Below are 20515 nucleotides of genomic sequence, written 5' to 3'. Positions count from 1 at the left end.
TTCATCAAAAAAAAAATGTGACATAAATTATGATTTTGAATGGAATAAAATGATAAAGAAGAACACATGTGATTTCCAATTAATATGCTAATAAGAATTCATAAATAATTGCAATATTTTGAGAATAAGATTTTGTTATTGAAATTGAAATTGTATTGATATTCATGCTTAATGGACTGAAAATTGAGCAAATCTAAGTGCATCTTATAGCTTATTGATTATTTGATTTTCCATAATAAGTTAACTGATTTTGCATTAGTTAAAATGTTGAATAATTTATTTTTCTTTCTTACTTCTTCATTTTTTTTTAAAATACAAAAATTAATATTCGATCAAATCAATTCCAAAATTTTTTTTTCTTGAATAGAAAAATATTAATAGAAATAAGTACAAAACTTAGCTGAAGATCTAGATCAAATTAATAAGTCAATCTAGTTCAAATTAATAAGTCATTTACAGAAGCCCATTTAGCTGATAAATGTGGAGTCGCCATGTTTCTATCTCTATTGAGTATTGACTCAATTCCAAAGGTAATTATTTGTGCCCGAGGTATATAATTTGTTGTGCGACAGAGCTACACCCACAGTTTTAGCCTTTCGGCTTACTCCTCCTTTTTTGTGACGATGGCACGGGAAAGTATAATCATAAAATGATAAAAAGATAGTGGAAGTGAATGGACATTGGAAAGAGACAAAGAAATAAAAAAAATGATAAATTACAAAGTTAGTCTATATCTTTTACACTATATCTTAATTCAGTCTCTAACTTTTTAATTGTGTTAATTTGGTTTCTAACATTTCCAGTACTGTGTTAATTTAGTTCATGTCGTTATTTTTTGGATGCAAAAAACTTATGTATCAAACAAAATAATAAAAAAATATTTTTCATAACACATCTACTGCAATTGTATTGTCATGTCATTAAAAAAAAAAAAAAACCATTCACACGTGAGATTGGGGAAAATTCTAAAATCTCAAACTTCCTCCCTCTTTCTCATCATATTCATCTCCCTTATTCTCACTCTCCCTAACTTCCTCTTTCCTTCATTTACTTTTCCTTTACTTTCTCACAAACCAAACAGGTTAATAAACTCAGAATTGAAAACTTGCAATTTCCTTGTGATGGAAATGAACACAACATCCTACAGCAGCTCTCCAACACCTTATAACGTGTTGCATTGCTATTGGTGGCCATTCCTACTCCTTTAAAGTTATTATTTAAGAAGTATATTATTACAAATCCCCAAACATATATTGAAGGAGTGGTTGTGCTTAGACATAGCAAAACAGGCCAAAATTTGTTGACTTGATCCGAACCCGCCCGTTTTATTTTGAATTAAAAACAGGCCAACCCGCGGCTCGTCTTTTTTTTTTTTTTTTTTTTTTTTTTTTTATGGGCTAACCAGACCCGACCAACTTGCCGACCCTTTTTTTTTTTTATAAAAAATTTCTAAAAAATATTTCAACTACATACCAAGGTGCTAGGTTTATAGACATAAATGCCTAAAGAATTTCACATACACTATTTAGCTATTTAGTAGCCACTAGTGGCAGTGGCCATGCCCCCATTTATTAAAAAATTAATTAATTAAAAGGAAATAAATACAAAGGCAAAAGCAGTTACAACTACACATCTACACTACTAAACATCTAACACTAAGTTAAATACTAAGTAGTAAAGGAAAAAAAATACAAATGGCAAAACCATTTACAACTACACATCTACACTACTAAACGTCTAACACTAAGTTAAATACTAAGACTAAGTTACTAACAATAAGTCTAACTGGCACAATACAAAACTAAAGTAAAAGAAAAAGTCCAAAAGTCCATATCATTAGTGAACTTTGAATCAGAAGTGTGTAAACTTAATATATAATTTTTGTGCTCCTTAAAATCTCTCTCTCTCTCTCTCTCTCTCTCAAGTTGTAAATTTGTAGTTATAAGCATTATGCCTGTGAGTTATTAATATGAAAGATTTTGTTATTACAAGTGTAAAGAATTTTAGTTATGCATAAAACTATCAGAATTGGAAAGATGTGGAAAGTTTTATGTTTTTGGTTTTTTTGTTTTTTTCCCTTTACATGTATACTAATAACTCAAATAGTCTAATAATAGTAGGTGCCACCTTAATGGAAGAAAAAAAACAAAGGGCATTATGTACATTCGTTTCTTTGATTGATTTAATTCATTCTCTCTAAAAATTTGACAATTTTTTTAAGCTTTTTTTTTAATGTCAAAATACAGGTCAACTCGACCCGCCTGCAAGCCAATTGGCCCAACCCAATTTCAACCTGTTTAAAATGGCCTGTATTTTAACCCGGCCTGTTTAGCTTGCAACCCGATTAACTTGACCATGTGCCATGTCTAGTTGTGCTTGGGGTTGAGAGTTGAGATGTCTTTCACTCTCTATCTCACTCTCTTTGGCTCTTTAGCTCCTCTATGTGTGTTTGGATTGGAATTTGGAGTCGTGTTGGACTGTGCTTTTTCTTTTTTTTAATTATTGGTTTGATTGTTGAGAAGTAGAATGGACTGGAAAATTTTCGAAATAGAAAGTAGTAGTGAGAGAGAGAAATAGGTGTCATGTAGTCTTTAGCTTTATGTCACATTTCCTTTTCTTTTGCTTTCTCAAGAACAAACGGGGGTTCAAAAACCTAGAATGGGTGTGATTTTCTTTATGTGATTATGATTTTGAATTCCAGCGAGCAGTCGGTAGTGTGATTGTGATACTCTCTGCATCTCTTTTTCTGGGGTTTTAGAATTTGTTTAGATTTTTCCGTTTGGATTGTGAGAAAGTGCACGAAAAGTTAATGAAAGAAAGAGGAAATTAGGGGAAGTGAGAGTGAGGGAGATGAATTTGATGAGAAAGAGAGAGGGGAAGTTTAAGATTTTAGAATTTTTTTTAATCTGACGTGTTGGTACAGTTGGCAATTAATGTATATAAAAAATATTTTTTATTATTATTTCATTTGACACATTAGCTTTTTCCATTCAATGAATACGGTAGGAACTAAATTGACACGACACTAAAAATGTTAAGGATCAAATTGACACAATTGAAAGGTTAAGGATCAAATTGAAATATGATATAAAAGATAGAGACCAACTTTGTAATTTACCTAAAAAAAAGGGGAAGTGGCTAACCCATTCCTCCAAACTCGAATTACAACAACGGTATCACATCTCTTAACAAAATTCTTCTCAATTTTATGCGAAATTACCCTTTAATCCGGCCCTAGGTATATGCTTGCCCTTTAATTTATTAGGTGGACCTCAGATTTTGCTTTGTAAAGCTTGACACAACTATAAATAAATATATAATAATGCACCCTTCAATCCATCTGAACTTGAAAAAAAGTTTTAATTAAATTATTTACTTTTAAACCGCTCAAATCAATTATATGCAAAGCATAGTGGATGCTTTGACCATTGCTTTCAAATCAATCTCGCTAGCCAAATGTACAGGTTGTTCTCGCCTGCAAATCACACCCATAAGCTATTTCTGGTCATTTCCTATGAGAGCTCCAATCTTAGCCACTTTCCTATCGTTCCTTAGAGGTTCGTCTACGTTCATCTTGTGTAGACCCTGATCAGATGGTGTCCACCGGCACCGCATGTCTAATTGGTTGGCTTAGATCTTTTAGGGCTTTGTATTCATCCTGGTAAAGTAAGGCTTCTCTTACTAAATGCTGATTGTCCATGTTCTTCCTATTGGAACAATAGTTGAAGATAATGATCAAAATTCAAGTAAGTCTTATCAAGCTAACAAGCGACACCACATGGGGAGATAATTTGGATAGAAATTCAAATGAACTCAAATAACTGTATTCTATGTCTCTGTCTAATCTGTTTTATATAGTATTAAGTCAATATTTCTCCATACTTCTTTTAATCTTTGACAGGTCCAAAAAGCATGTAGTGTGGTCTCCTCTTCCTCCTTACAGTGTGGCATTTATATCATGTGTAATACATTTGACATCAAAAAAATAAATTATATAAAATCAATCATTAGTAATAGTACACGAATCATTTAACATTGTGCATAGTTACAATTTTAAAATTTGAAATGATTGGTTTAACATCTTTTTGTGATTATAAGATAAATGCTAAAACATGTATTTTACTTTAGAGGAAGTCATTTGAAAATGAAGAAATGACTGAAAAAGTTGTCTAAGTCTGTTGAAAAATATATCATAGAATTTTGGTACAAGCTCATAGTCATTATCATAATCTATCATGTAAGAATTTTTGGGATAAACTATTGAAGGAGATTAAAAAAAAAATTGGTTTACAAGTTTTTCTCACAAGTGGGAAAAATATGATATTTATCTCTTCAATACGAAAGATTTGAAATCGAATAGAATAAAATAAGTTTACTTTCTCCAAACCATACTCTAGACTATAGCCATACCAAGTACCAACACACATCAAGTAATGGAAAGAAACTATTTTTAAATTTATTAAATACATCAACCATAAGTAAGTCGTGAAAGTCAACTAAACTACTATGCATCTGTAGTATGATTTTGTCATGGTTAGAAAAGTCAGTGTAACAATTTTGACACCGGATCTTTGGGAATTCAACACTAAATTAGGGTTATTAAGATCTTGAATAGGTTTGGAGGTTGTTTGGTGTTAAAATAATGAAAAAAAAAAAATGTAAGATAAACCTTAGGAACTCTACAATCACACAATGCGCCTAATACGCCTAATAGGCTTATTCACTTTGTCCATCTTACTCTTATTTTATAATTTATATTCTATTTGATCTCATTGTCTTTATTGTGATTTTTTTTTTTTTTTTTTTTTTTTTTTGAGAGTCTTTATTGTGAATTATCAATTCAAGATATCATAAGTATCCAAATCTTTGGTATTTCTTTACCATCAAGTTTTGCAACTCCATCTTTATTTCTCATGTTACTAAACTTGCCTTCCATGTATTCTGTTTTGAAATTGCCAAACCCAAAGTTTTTATATTATAAGGTATCTCTCTAGATTTTCTTTCTGTTTTTTAATCAGTATCTCTGAAGATTTTCAATTTGACACTTCTCATGTTACTAATTTTACACTCCATATATTTTATTTTAAAATTACCAAACTCAAAGTTTTTATATTAGAACAAGGCATCCTTCTAGATTTTCAGCTTCATGACATTGATTCCACATCTAATCTCTTTAGCTAAAACTATATTCATTTAATCTTTTACAGATTTGATGAGCTTGATTTCCTTTTTGTCAACTTCAGACGGATTGACAGGGTTGGATTTAGATCTGCTTTAATGGTTGAATTCTTGTCATGGCCCACGGGTGGTTCATTATTATTATATATTTATAGTTGTGTCAATCTTTACAAAGCGAGATCTCGGGTCCACATAGTAAATTAAAGGGTAATTTGGCATATTATTGATAAGAATTTTGTTAAGAAAGAGGATGATACCGTGGGCGTAATTCGAGTGTGGAGGAATGGGTTTTTAGTCACTTCCTCCTTTTTCTTTCTTACTCGCTTTTCCACCGTCATTCACTTTTATGTTTATAGTTTAATTTATACTCTATAGTTTCCCGGTGCCATCGTCACTAAAAAAGGGGAGTAAGCGGAAAGGCTAAAACCGTGGGCGTAGCACTCTCGCACAACAAATTAATTATATATTATATACCTCAGCTACAAATAATTACATCTGGAATTGGGTCAATAGATATAGAAACATGGTGACTCCGCATTTATCAGCTAAATGGGCTTCTGTAAATGACTTATTAATTTTGATATAGATCCTTAGCTAAGTTTTGTACTTATTTGATATTTCTATTAATATTTTTCTATGCAAGTAAGTTTTGTACTTACTTGATATATTGATATTTCTATTAATATCTCCCTTGTGTGTGTGTTTGTTTCTAAAAAAAAAAAAAATTCAAAGAGAGAGAGAGAGAAAGATGGCTTTGTTTGGAAGGAGGGGAAGAGGAGAGAAGAGAAAGGAAATATTGGTGACTTGACATTTTTTCTAGTGTGGTCGGCATTAAACTATTAGAAGAAAGAACAAAAGAGAAAATTGAGGGAAGACCAATCCATCAGACCCACATTTTTCTTTTGCCCAAATTGGGAGAAATGGAGAGAAAGTCAAGCATAAAAAAGTGCAAGTTTCCTGGCCCACCACTAATGACATAAAATTTCAATTTTGTCCATAGCTTTTTACAAAAATTCTTTACTTTATTGGGAGAATTTAAGTAAAACAACATCTTTCCTTTCATTTTTCTTCCTACTGCAAACCAAACTAAATATATATATATATATATATATATATTAATAATATGTTTATTTTGTTGTAAAATGTTTTTTGAAAAATATTTTCAACATATTTAGGTGTTTGTTTCACTATAATATTTGGTCAACTCTAAAAATGATTTTTATTGAAAACCCTTTGTAAAATGTTTTACCAATTTTTTTTTTAGTAAAACATTTTACAAGTTTGTGGGGTTGCACAATATCACTCCCCAACCCATATAAATCTCGCTACACAAGCCTGTACCCATCCAAAACTCACAGAGATGATTATCAACGATGGTTGGCAGTTAATGGTGGTAAGGAGGCTCAGAATCGCGTTGGTGATTCGCGACCAAGATGAGCAATTTGGTGGCTGGAGGCGACAAATTGGTGGTTGATGGTTGCGATCTAATGATTAGGGGTGTTGATTTGATGACTAGGGCATCGATCTAGCGATTTAGGGCTTGGATTCAATGGCTAAGGACATTGATCGGTCAGGGTTGTGTCAATATGGTGGTTGAGAGTGTGAATCTAGTTGGGTTTAGTGTCGATATGGTGGTTTGTGTATTGGAAAATTTGGTGTTTTGAGCTTGGAAATTTTAGGTTACAGCAAACACACTTGAAAGTATTTTTTACTAAAATATTTTCAATTACATTTGAAAACATTTTACAAAGAAACAAATGAAGTGCAAATATATTCTTTTCTTTTCTCTCTTTCTCTCACTCCTTCCAAACATGCAAGAGGGAAGCATTTTCTTTTCCATTTCTTTTGCCTTGCTCTTTTCTCTTCCCTTAGTTATAAAGTCTTTGTCAAAGTTTAATCCTTACTATATTTATATTTGATTGATTTATCTTGATTGACCTCATTTTTGCATATAATCATATTTGGACGTAATTTACACTATGTTTTATCTAATAAAATTGAGAATAGTATATTTTTAAGCTTATCTTTTTCTTTTCTTTTTTTGTCGCACCAAATATGATATTTATTAAGTTTAATTTAAAATCAACTATACAAAGCCAAAAAAATAAGTTAAAAAAGAAGGGTTAAAAACAAAATTTTAATTTATTTCAAATACTGAGAAGTCAAAGGTCAAAATTTCTGCACTTTATTTATTGTCTGGAAAGTAAAACTTATCACTCAAATTAAAAGAAGAGATAAGGGGTATATGTATAATGGTCCAATGTATATCTCACTTTTTTTTCTTGAATCCATCCATCTGATGGAGAGAATAGGTCCCGTCGGACACGAGAGAGTATCTTTATCTATTTAACATAAAAACGTTACGTGGCGCAATCTAACAGAGTTTTTAGTGAAAAATTGGAAGGTACCGCAGAGGAGCAAAAACCGTAGGGAGAGAAGGAGAGAGAGAATTGAGAGGCAGAGTGGGTCCACACATTCGCAATTTCCATTTCCGACAATGTTGAGTGAAAAATTACTATTATTTAAGATTATCCATTAGCAAGTGAGTGAGTCATCGTTGGTTGCCGCTTCGTCACAAATCCAATCCACTAAGACGTGGACAGCTGGAACCACCCCTCTTTTCACTCTCTCTCTCTCCCAAACCCTAAACCAACTCCTCCTCTTCCTATAGGACACCGCCACACTGGATTCACTCCTTATTGTACGGTTCTAAACACACACACACACAATATTAACAACAACAACAACCACGTCGTACTACAACAACAAAAACAGCTTCAGAGGTAGTAGAAACTCAAACTAGAGAGAGAGAAAGAGACAAAGGAAGCACTGAAACACAAAAAAGAGGTTTTCTGGGACTCTGGCAGTGGAAGCTGTGTACGTATATTCTGGGCAGCATAGATTGATTCCTCAGATTCTTAAACCTAAAATTCTCAGCCTTTTTTTTTGTTTTTGTTTTTTTCCAAAAAAAAACAAACAAACATATACTGTAAATAAAAGAAGGGTCTGTATTCCACTTGGACATCCACCTCACTCTCTCCAAAACGCCATCAAAGCAGGTTAGTCTCTCTCTCTCTTTCTCTTTCTCCTTCTCTCTCCGTCTAATTACACGTGTTGGTAACGTATTATTATTATTATTTGTGTCTAATCTTTTTAATTCCATACATATACTTACTATTCTTATATATATGTGTCTCGGAATTAAGCTCGGTCGGGATCTCTAATTTCTTATTAATGGTTTCAAAACCACAGATTTCAGTTTGTTGTTCCTGGTTATGGTAATCTTTGTTTCTCTAATAAGATTAGATTAAGTTTAGAGTTATGGGTGGTTGTACCTTTTCAACCCGAATTTCTTTGTTTATCAAAATAGTTAGATAGATTTTCTTATCTTATCTTGGAGATGTGTAGTTATGAATAAATTTGAAGGTACTTATAGGTTGCCCTTGTGAATTAAAGTTCTTATTTTTATTTTTGGATGATTAAGAAAATTTTTGGACATGTTTAGCTTTATCTATGAAAGTACTAAAGGTTGCTTGTCTAAGACTAATAGAGGAGTGACTATATATGTAAGATGAGATTACTATTTAGTAGAATTGAAGGCCAAGAATTACCCATAAGAGAAGCATATATTGTTGACTTGACAATATGGATGTGAGGCTAAAAATTAAATGATGCTCGGATATGTAGATCATCAACTGAAGCAAATTGCTAATGCAATGAGTAAGAGTCAGAACTCAGTGGAAGGATTAGTTCACCATTTAACTGAAAACTGTTTTTGGTTTATTCCAATCCTGGCATAAGTTAAATCCAATATGTTGAAAAAGAAAAGGAAAGAAAAAAAAATCCAAGCTTATAAGGATTGGTTGGACATTAACAACTAGTTCTATGGGCTACTAAGAGCATAATATGGTAATGAAAACTGCCCCAAGGACAGGAAGATTACAGTCCATATGAAACACTTGATGGTACATTATGCTCTGTGTGGTTATAGATAAGGTATAATTTATCATATGTTTGAAGAAAATGTTGATGGCTATAAACAATGTGAGTCCTGGTGGCAAGCATATGAACGATGGTCTATGACTCGGAAGAGGGTGTGGCTTTATAGAGCTGAATGACTAAATAGGACCAACCATGAGTGGCTTCCATTTAATGCTTTGTTAGCTTTGTTTCAATTATTTTAAGGCAAGCCATTATTAAGTTCCTAAGGTTCTTATGGTAGCTATCTTCCTTGAATCAAATGTTCCCTCATGTGCTTCGTCCTTTTTCTTTTCAATAAAATTTCATTACACAAAAAAAAAAAAAAAAAAAAAAAAAAAAAAAAAAAAACTCCCTCATATAATTTTTCATACAAGTAAAATGCCATAAAATGTGTGCTTATATCAAAAGTCGTGTGAAGAAATTATGATCAGGTTCAATTATCAAAGATATAAATCATTATTTTAATTACTTATTAGAAGGAAAAAGGGGGAAGAGAAGAAGCGCAAACTTAACAGAAGAAGAAAAAAGAATTATAGCCATTTAAGTGAACTAGAATCTTAGTCTTCCCTGTGACCTGTGCTACCTTTCAATTTATATGAGCTCAATGACCTTGTTCATTGTGGAGGCTAGTTTAATTCATTTTGGAGTATGGAGGAAGCATTGTCTTAACAACTTTGCATTTGTTTGAGAATCTAAAAATTTGCTTTTATCTAACTGAAACAGTATCAATAGTAAGTAAATTTATCATCTTAAAATCTTAGTATGTGACATGGATTATCAATATGGTGATTTTAGGTGCTTCCAAGATATTGCTAAGGGTGCAAGTGATCTGGTCTTAAACTGTGGAACTTAAAGGGGATTTTATGAAACAATCTTTGATGGGGACAGGGGAAGAGGGCACACCTCCTAAGCCTTCGAAACCAGCTTCTTCAACTCAGGTATCCCCTTCATCCTCCTCTCTCTCCCCCTTTCTTTTGTTTTCTCTCTCTTTGTTTGGTTTTTTTTTCTTTATTGGTTTTAAAGCATTCGCAATTGATTTACAGGAGATACCGACAACACCTTATGCTGATTGGTCGAGCATGCAGGTTCTTGATGAAAATATATTTAATGTTTTTGATTGCTTTGTGCTGTTATGGATTTTTTATTATTTTATTTAGATTATACAGATAATTAGTGTTAGTGGCTTATAGATGAGCTTATTGTTTAGGCTTATTATGGTGCTGGAGCTACTGCACCTCCATTTTTTGCCCCAACTGTTGCTTCTCCAACCCCCCACCCTTATTTGTGGGGAAGCCAGGTGAATATCTCCCTTTTTTTGGACATGTAGAAGACTAGAAGCATACATTCTCTATATGATAGAAGGTTCTTATTTGCTTTTCTGTTGGCTATTTATCAGCACCCTTTGATGCCACCATATGGGACCCCAGTTCCATACCCAGCTTTATATCCTGCAGGGGGTGTCTATGCTCATCCTAATATGACCACGGTAATTATAGTGTTCATGCTTTCTTTCTAGGTTAGGTTTCCTTATACTTATTTTTTATACAATACAAATGCATGTTCCCACACGTGTGACACATACTCCCTGCTGCTGTTAAATACTGAGAAGTTTTTAAATTTGATCATCTCTGTAGACCCCAAACCCAGTGCAGACAAATGCAGAGTTGGAAGGTAAGGGGCCTGATGGAAAGGACCGGGCTTCAGCTAAAAAATCCAAGGGAATGTCTGGAAATTCTGGCAAGGGTGGAGAGTCTGCAAAGGCAACTTCAGGTTCAGGAAATGATGGCGCTTCACAGAGGTGCAGCAACCTAAAGTGTAGTTTAATCTTCTTTTGACTTGGTTTCCTTAACATTAGATTTACATAAATGTGTGCTATCACTGCTATATGCTGATTAGAGATTTGCTCCCCACTGCCCTCTCCCTTTCTTCTCTCTCTCTCTCTGTGATTATTAGTGCTGACAGCGGTACAGATGGTTCTTCAGATGCAAGCGATGAGAACAATAACCAACAGGTACATTATCTTAATATTAATACATGCACTTTCTCACTTATCATGTAGCTGGTTTTTGCATGCCTATGTGTTGGAGTTTCCCATATCTGTATCAATCTGGCCTGTTGATATGACATTTGTTTTTTCCACACATGCTCAATTCTGTAGGATTTTACAGCTAGCAAGAAGGGAAGCTTTGACCAGATGCTTGCAGATGGTATATATATATATATATATATATAAACGTTTTATTTTTTTTAATCTTCAACCTAAATGGTTCCTGCCTATGTCACTTTTTCTGTAATAATTTTGTACTCACTAAAACTTCCTCAGGAGCTAATGCACATACTAACACTCCTGGGGCCATTATTCAAGCTTCTGTGCCTGGGAATCCTGTAGTCTCAGTACCTGCAACTAATCTGAATATTGGAATGGACTTATGGAATGCATCACCTGCTGGTGCTGGAGCTGCAAAAGTGAGAGCAAATCCATCTGGTGCCTCATCAGCACATGTTTCTCCAGCAATGATGGGTCGCGAAGGTGTAATGCCTGATCAGTGGGTACGGGTATAAGGCTTGTAGTTCTCTCTCTCTCTCTCAAAAAACAAAAAACCTTACTCAAAAACAATTATTAGGAGTTTGTGCCTGTTTCCTAATGCAATTCTTTACAAATTATCTAACAATGAAATTCTTTATCATATTTCTGCTTTTGTGTCATTGCCCACAAAACAGGTGCACTTGTGCACATATCTGACTCTCCATCAGTTTGACTTTTAGTATCCTATTTTATGTTGGTTTTAATTTATCACTTAATAGGCTTGCATGGAGAGGCTGTAAATTTTAAAGTCAATATGGACTTGTGTATCCGCTAATTCCATAGTTTTTACCTTTATGTTACCAATTAAGCTTTTTATAAATTCCTTTTTTTGAATTCTAACTCTTGATTTTGACAGGATGAACGTGAGCTGAAGAGACAGAAGAGAAAGCAATCTAATAGGGAGTCTGCTAGGAGGTCAAGATTACGCAAACAGGTACAAATATACTTTGTGCTACCTGTCAGGACCAACTGTTTGCCTGTTTAATCATTATGCCCTACTAGCTCAGTCATGCTCGCTAATCACCAATTCTTGCCTTATTTCAACTTTTTAACCATCTTAAGTTGTGACGAAAAGGTTTTATAACTTCCAAGCAATTAACTGCATGTTTTTGCCATCTCCTTTTGAAGTTAAAGATTGATATGAAGAAGAGGGAATATTTGCATGATTGGGACTCTATGGCCCTTTAAAGTATTAAAATTCATACTTAAGAGAGAATATCTTGAACTTTTCATTGCTTGGTGAGAAGTTTTAACATGTTCTTGGGGTCTGGATGGGATGGTGAGCATTTATCATCCATTTTGTCAGAATGCTGAACTACTTGTTTAGTTTTGTCTATAAATTTAATTGTGTTTCATGTCCCAACCAGGCAGAGTGTGAAGAACTACAAGCAAGAGTGGAAACTTTGAACAACGAGAATCTCAATCTCAAGGATGAGGTCCAGAGGCTTTCCGAGGAATGTGAAAAGCTTACATCCGAAAATAGTTCCATTAAGGTTAATTTAAACCCTCGTCTCTACTCCACGTTGCCTTTTCAATTTAGTGATCATTATACTCCAAACACTTTCTTGCTTAATTTCATTCCATATTTTCCATAATTTTAAAGAAGCAGAAAATATTTTATTCCCAATTGTCATTTGATAAGCCAGATATGTCAAAAGCAGTGCAATCAATTCTCTCCTGAAGTTTTAATCAGTCTGATTGGAAAGTTTTGCCCATTTTTTGCTGCTATAACAGGAAGAGTTGACACGAATATGCGGACCAGAAGTAGTTGCTAACGTGGAACAGAACGTTGCCACATCAGTTATTCAATCTCATGGTGACGGCAACAATTTAAATTGAAACACTCCTACGATACGACAGATAACATTGCAGTCAGAACAGAAATTAATTCAACTCCAGGAAGTAATGGCATTGGCCCTAATGGATCATGAAACATTTATTTTCCTTACTAATTTTATAGCCTTAACCCTTTGTAACTGTTAACTTTTATGATATCTTTACTGAGTTGGGACATTCCTGAGTCCATCTGTATTGTTGTATTGATCAATTGAAGAAAGAAAAAAAATCATATAGGAGAATACTTCAGCAACCGTTTATGTATTGAATGGAATCGCAATGGATATTAGGCTTTCAGTTTAATTGACGCTTGCAAACCTTTGCTCTATTTGCATAGTTCATAATTATCAATACCTCATTTCTCAGTAACTTAGCCCTTTAAACATGGCAATGTAGACTAAAAAACTTAGCATCCTTGATTTCTAGTGGTTGAGGTACTTAATGCTGTGAGTTGACGCTTTAAGATAGCCAAAGCACAAGTTTGGTACTTGTGCTCTGAGGAAAACCCTCAAATTTCCTCAGAGAGAAAACGCTATACCAGTGGGCTAATAGCCAAGACAATTGACGTTAGATGTACGAATTACTAAGATGATGAGAAATCCATTGCTTGAAATATCCATCCTTTTGCCCTAATTTATTTTTGGGTTGGGGTTGGGGGGGAGGGGGAGTATATGACCCACTGGAAGCCACGTTCATGGACTATCAATTGGAAGGAATCATCAAAATACTCTCACTACAGATCACAAAAAACAAAATGTGATACTTCAGGCAAAAACACATTGATACAAATTTTCGAGAGCCACATGTACACTAAAGGTGCAATACAAGCCTAACATTATCCCCAGCTATTTCCTGTAAAAGAAACAACCGAATTGTCTGAAATCTTGCAAGAAAATTTAGCACAATTGTGACGTCTAAAACTGTGAAAGTGTGATGCCAGCTATAAGCTTGACTTACTATAGGCCTTATCTTCTTCTTCTTCCTGATAAGTACAAAACTACCTTGACAATGGGGAAAAAAGGATTCAGAATTATGCATATTTACAGGAAGGTATCAATCAATCATCATGATCTGAGCCAGTATCCGAGGTTGTTCTTAATGGGCCCTCAATTACACTGTGCTGTTGTGGCTGACCTGGTGTCACAGAACCCCTGAACATTTGATCCGCTGGTCCAGAACAAGTAAAACAGTTAATGTCTGAAAGAGAATAATTTGGTGGACAAAACAAAAGACCATAAGCACTACAAGCCACTACAATCCTCACCTGATCCCATAATCTTTGCAAGCATGTTCCTAACAAACTGAATCTCTGCTTGATGTGCACTTATTAGTTTAACCTGCAAATTTAATAACAGGAAACCCTCTTGAAATCTACATTTCATACATAGAAGAAGGCATGCACACTGTTCTCTCAAATTCAACCTAAAACCAACTATTTTTAAGGCCCTTTTAACCAGGGGTAATATAGAACGAGTAAAAACACATCAGTTATGTTAAAAATATTAGGTTTCAGCATAATCAAGTATTACCAGCCTTATTTTCCTTTAGCCAAAAAAAAAAAAAAAAGGTTTACCAGCCTTAGTAGCTACTGGTCTTCCTAACCTTTCAATGATAGAGGGCTTGTGTTCAACCCATTCCGGGTGTTGGGAATCAGGGATCACAATTTCTTCTCAAATTTGTCCCAAAAAAGTAGAAAAGCATATTTATGGTACCTGATCTTACCCCATGTTACAATTCACAGAAAGGACACAAATACCCCGATTGATGCATTCACACAGCTAATCTAAGGCAAAACATACCAGCAATTAGAGAATATACCATTTCACCATATGCAAAACCCATGATGTGATCAACTCTAGCTTGATGTCTCTGAAAGAATGGACGTAGGTAATTCACGTATATTTGCTTGGCCCCCTAGTGAAAAAGCAAACAGTCATGAAACTGTGAGTTCACCCTACGTCTAAATTATGTTGCAGTGAGTAACAAAATGTTGTTGGAAGCAAAATATAACAATTTTCGTCCCAGTACTTGTTGGCTTGTTGCCATATACTCAAAAGAGAAGCATAAGCTTAAACTCACATCAGCAGAAGGAAGTTGAAGCCAAACAAGAAACGCAAACTTCAAGTGGTAGTACAAAGGACACCTGCATATAATTAAAACAGAATGAGTAAATTAATCAAGTTCACGTGGATTGGTTCATACTTCATACCAATGTGTGTATCTTTCAGGATTTAAAAAAAAAAAATATATATATATATATATAAGTTATTCATGCACCCGATGAATCTTGAACCTACAAGGCTACAACCTCACCCTCCATCCCATTATTATAGGAGGAGGAATTGAGGAAGTGCCACTTGAGCTATAGCTCATTGGCCTTTCAAGAAATTCATACTAGTAGCCATATCTGTTATTCACCCTTGTCTTGTGCAAACAAATCACATGAATTACTAAAGCTGATAGTGTTTGAAACCACATTTTCTGCTATTACTTTTTCTGACAAGTTTTCACTGCAGCAAGCAGAGAAAATTGAATGGTAGGGTCAGTTCAGCTGCTTCTATATGCTAAATAAGTTTTGGCAGCAAGGAGAGAGGGAAAGGGAGATTCAGGCTAGTGACCTCCATTTCATGAGGTGTGGACCCCATCAATAGTGCTCTCTTCATGCAAGTAAAGAGGTACAGTTCAAGAAATCAGAGTTTGACATATGTTTGAGCGCTTGCTGTTTGCTATACAGATTTCATAATACACACAACTTGTATAAACACATAATCGAAGCAAAGCACAGGGAATTCTGAAGATAAAATTGTCCCCCAAAGTAATAGCTTGTTTTGACTATGTTTGCAAGAGTCAAATATATTTTAACTCATCAAAAAGTTTTTGATTGACATAGGTCACTGATGTTGCTCATAATATAACCAATCGAATCATCAAAAAATATTATAAAATCAAAATAGAAAAAAAGAATTTGCTTGAGACTACATAAGACTTAAAAAAAGAAAAACTGCCTTAAACCTGAGAGAAATGTAAACATAATATGTCAAGTAGCTACCTCCATAACCATACCAAGCAATGCCTAGAAATTTCATATGACATCTCTCTCAAGGGCAAAAGAAGTCCAATATAAACTTATAAAGAAAAACAGTCTCATGTGACCAGAAATCATGCTTTAGAATCAAATAAATGGGTTCAGAAATATACCAGGAAAGCAGCTTGTCAGAAAAGACTTCCACGATGCTGAAAGATCCATATGCTGCAAGCAACCAAAGCAGACATGAATGGGATCAATCAGTTACATGCTAGAGGCTAGAAGTCATTTACTTCAAAATTTTCAGCAAGCACAAAAGATAATATCATCCAGGTAACTTAAACTTGTCCCCTATCAGCAAAGATAAAACATATAATTGTCACCTAAGAGTAATGAACAGGATCAGACTAGTTGCATTCTCTAAAGATTACAGGACATGTACCTTCAGAATTTCAAAAGCCATGAAAAAATAATGTCATCCAGGTAACTTAAAGCTTATCTCGAATCAGCAAAGATAAAACCTATGGTTAAGTCACCCAAGATTAGTGACCTAATCAACAGCATAAAAAGTTGGTTATTGATAAGGGAAGGCTGTTGTTTTGTGTCCCATCATCACCATCAGTTCAAGAATAGACCACAAGAACTAGCTATGCCAAAATGACTCCATGCTTCACTCTTCCATTTCTATTCTTGTCACCAAAATTTGTGGATCAACCTCCATACGCATTCGACAACTTGAGATACACAGCATGGAGATGGCTACCAAACACTTTCTTCTATCCATTCACTCCTATTAGGGGTCACGTATGTAGATTTTCAGACTCATCTTCATGAAGTGTGACACAGTTTTACACTAGCCCTTTACCAAATTCATTCTACTACTCCCTTTTTTTATAGGTAATAAGAGTAGTTTATTGATAAAAATAATAAAAAACAATGAGTTCATGATGATGAACACATAGAAATAAAGAGAGCAAAGAGACATAGATCAAGAGGCTATTCTAAGAGAAACAAGGAACTCTATGCTGGAAGAACAATCCAAGGAACCCCAACATTGAGACCAATCAAAGAGTTCGCTGGTAAAAATCTTTTAAAAGATCCAATGATTTTTCAGTATCCTCAAATAAGCGATAATTCCGCTCCATCCAAACAAGCCACATCAAACAACTAGGGACCAAATTCCAAATATCTTATCTATACTGCCCAAGCCAATTTCTCCAACAAAATAATAAACTAGCAACAGAGCCTGGCATGACCCATTGAATCCCAAAAATCTGAAACATATACACCCACAAAGCATGTGCTAACACAAAATGAAGAAGGAGGTGGTCCATGGATTCCCCATTACAACGGCACATACAACACCGATTCACTAAAGGCAAATACCTTATCATGAGATTATCCAAAGTAAGAATCTGATGTAAAGCTGCTGTCCACATAATTATAAAGAAGGCAACCATTTTAGGAACCTTTACTTTCCAAATACCCTTCCATAGAAAAATGGAAATAGGAGCACCCTGAACCTCTTGGTAAAAAGACCAAGTATCAAACATACCACTTCCCATAAGACACCAACGTAATCTGTCACTCCCCACAGATTCATTCTACTACTCTTGCCTTGTAAAACAGAAAAAGGTTAAAAGAGGGTGTTCTATAGGGTTTTAAATGAAAACAGGGCACCATCCACATCATCACAAATTAGAGTCAACCAGACTATAACACTACTTAGGCTTCCCCAGACCTATGAATGCCTTTGGTTCTACTGACACAGCATCTAAAGTAGAAACATTCTTGGGCTTTAAGGTTCACAAAAAAATTAATAAGATGGCCTACTAGAGAGCCAGGATGATAATATATGACACAAAAATAACAAAGTCTTTTGCAACGAAGTGCTAAACAAACACAATTTTAAAATTTTACAAATAAGGATGAAAAATTATCAAAATTTTGAGAAAAGAAGAAAAAAAAGGGAGGAAAAAGTTACGACCTGCCCAATACAAAAGCATCCTTTGTTGCTCATTTTGATCTTTCCTCTCAATTGCCTTGAATGTAGAGTACACAGGTAAACCAATCCCAATAGAACAGCTGCACAAGCAGAAAGCTAAATATTATATTACACACCAAATATAAGTATTTTTATTTTAGCTCGTAATGGACGAAGCACATATGAGTAACTAAACATCAAAGATCAAGATCAGAGCTTATATGATGAAAAATGGTCTATAGGAACCAAAAATCTGCAAGTACATATTTGAAGTCACTGCTGACCTCAACAAGAATTGTTAACTGTTATTGTTTGCCAATATAATACACTTCTAAAAATGAAAAATAAATTGAGCAAGCAGCTTTGAAAAAGGCATTAAAAACATATGGTCAAAACAAACATTAATTAATGCGCACCATGCGGTTCGAATTACAATGTTAGAACCAAGAGGATAAAGAAGCAACTGCAGCCCCACCTGCATCAGATATTTTGAAAATCAGTTTAAGCATGTACCAGTTAGGGAAATCAAATAAGTTCCAATACTGCATGCTACAGTAATGATAGCAACTAAGTAATTAGTTCACTTAAGAATTATTAATTTACTAATAAAAAATGATAAACAAAAATGGAACTAGAGTACAAAGAAAGCCACGTAAAGCAAAGCCCTTGCAAAACTTAGATGAAATCTAGAAATATCTAAAAAGTCAGAACTGCCCTATCTGGTATGCAACCCCAAATGAAAAAAACTTGAACAATACATTCTTGAACTCCCATAAAAAAAAATAATAATAATAATAATAATTCAATCCAGACCCTAAAAATTTCTTCTATTCCCTCAAACACGCCACGACACCCACAAAGACCCTAAATCAGTCCTCATTTATCTAACTCACAATCAATACAATTTAAAGTAAATAAAAAAATCTCACACTTTGGCTTTGGATTGACATAGATATGATTAGTACTAAACATTTATTCTAAGTCCCTAAACATTTTCATTCCTATTTTGTAAATATTTGTCCACCACAACATCGAAAATTTTGACAAGTTTCGAATTATGGTAAATTGATAATCATTGCCTCCATTGAAATCATACCTCTAGTTCCAGTTATTATAAATAAATTCATACTCTGATTCATAATTTCATGATGATATTGATCTATGAAGAATTATATAGATATCAATCGCCAACAGAAATTAGCAGAACGAAACAATTACAAATCTGCAATCGCATTATTCCACTACGACTATAAAATAGAGAGAGCGGTACAGTACGAGACCCTAGCTAAAGAGAGAGTGAAAAACGAAGAGGCATTGAAAGAGAGGGAGAAGATGATTCTTACCTCGCTTGGAATGTGGGATCCGAGAAGAGCCATTTCCATTTACTCTCTAAATTTTCAATACTAGTTTGTATTTGTGGTATATTATTTATTTATTATTACTCTGTTCGTCTGATTGAAAAAGAAAAAACAGACGTGAGCATCTTAAAAAGGAAACGGTGTCGTCAGGTGCCCATAGGAAATAGGAAATAAAGACAAAATAGTTTAGCTCCAGCAATTTAAACCCGCCTGCGGATACCCGCACTTAATGGACGGGTTTTACTCGCCCCGTATGATAAATAAGGCTTGAATGAGGATTAACATTTTTCCCCATACCAGTCTCGTTTATATTTAAAAAATTAAGAAAAAATATTTTTATAGTTTTTTTTATAAGACATATATCAGTATTTTTTAGCCATCAAAGTATAAATTTATGATATTTTTCGATGTTGTATTATTAAATTTATATTTTTATGTTTTAAGATTTAAATTTTGCATATTTTTAAATTGTTGTATTATTATGTTTGATTTGTTTTTGTAATTCTTAATAATTGAATTGTTGTATTGTTATTCAAAATAATTTTTTAATAAATTATATATTAAAATAAAACTTGAGTGCGGCGGGATAGGTACCCGTGGGTATAAGCTAGAACGGAGTGGGAAAAGAAACCAACCCCAAAGCGAGAGTGAGGCGGGTGTAAAGAACAGGAAAACTGCTTCAAATTATCTTCGTCAAACCAAAATAATAAGTCACGTGACTTTTAAAAATAGTACTTCTTAATAGCTTTATAAATTGCCAATAAAATAGAAAAATTGACTTTTTATTCAAACACAATAAATCTCACAATGTTTTTGCAAAAGCGAGAGTGTTATATTGCTATGTGTCAAAATATAATAAAATTATAGCATATTCATCATAATTAAAAACAAAGAATAACTTCCAATTAATTCAATTGATAAACTCTTTTATCTTCAAATAAGAAATTTGTGGTTTGATCTCGGACGGCATAAAAAACTAATTTGTTAGTGTTATAAAAATATTATAAAATTTTATTGTACATAAACTTTTTAATTTATACCGCAACTCAAAACAAATATGGAAGGAA

At 33.8% G+C, this 20515-nt stretch overlaps 2 protein-coding genes across 7 annotated transcripts; one reads left to right on the top strand and one right to left on the bottom strand.

The window, feature by feature from the left end:
* The first annotated feature begins 7758 nt into the window (after positions 1 to 7758).
* LOC126732574 (G-box-binding factor 1) lies at positions 7759 to 13384 on the top strand. 6 transcript variants are annotated; one of them, XR_007659502.1, is made up of 12 exons: positions 7762 to 8237; positions 9955 to 10097; positions 10203 to 10244; positions 10367 to 10456; positions 10556 to 10645; positions 10794 to 10957; positions 11113 to 11170; positions 11318 to 11366; positions 11483 to 11715; positions 12102 to 12179; positions 12617 to 12738; positions 12980 to 13384. XR_007659502.1 is itself a non-coding variant. In XM_050435510.1 (12 exons), the coding sequence occupies exons 2-12, from the start codon at positions 10023 to 10025 to the stop codon at positions 13082 to 13084; spliced, it is 1110 nt and encodes a 369-aa protein (XP_050291467.1). In that variant the 5' UTR covers positions 7771 to 8237; positions 9955 to 10022; the 3' UTR covers positions 13085 to 13384. The 6 variants fall into 6 exon arrangements, 4 of the variants coding, with proteins under 4 accessions (XP_050291470.1, XP_050291471.1, XP_050291467.1 ...); XR_007659503.1 differs by having other exon boundaries at positions 7766 to 8237; positions 11483 to 11709; XM_050435510.1 differs by having other exon boundaries at positions 7771 to 8237; positions 12613 to 12738.
* Positions 13385 to 13844: 460 nt separating this feature from the next.
* On the bottom strand, positions 13845 to 19601 carry LOC126732575 (HVA22-like protein k). The gene is made up of 8 exons (XM_050435515.1): positions 19434 to 19601; positions 18507 to 18565; positions 18094 to 18191; positions 16280 to 16331; positions 15161 to 15224; positions 14900 to 14995; positions 14346 to 14418; positions 13845 to 14248 (listed from the first exon to the last, which is right to left on the bottom strand). The coding sequence occupies exons 1-8, from the start codon at positions 19470 to 19472 to the stop codon at positions 14139 to 14141; spliced, it is 591 nt and encodes a 196-aa protein (XP_050291472.1). The 5' UTR covers positions 19473 to 19601; the 3' UTR covers positions 13845 to 14138.
* Positions 19602 to 20515: the final 914 nt, after the last annotated feature.

Source organism: Quercus robur, chromosome 6 (genome assembly GCF_932294415.1).
Source record: "Quercus robur chromosome 6, dhQueRobu3.1, whole genome shotgun sequence".
NCBI lineage: Eukaryota > Viridiplantae > Streptophyta > Magnoliopsida > Fagales > Fagaceae > Quercus > Quercus robur.
This window is presented reverse-complemented; position numbering and strand designations above follow the sequence as displayed.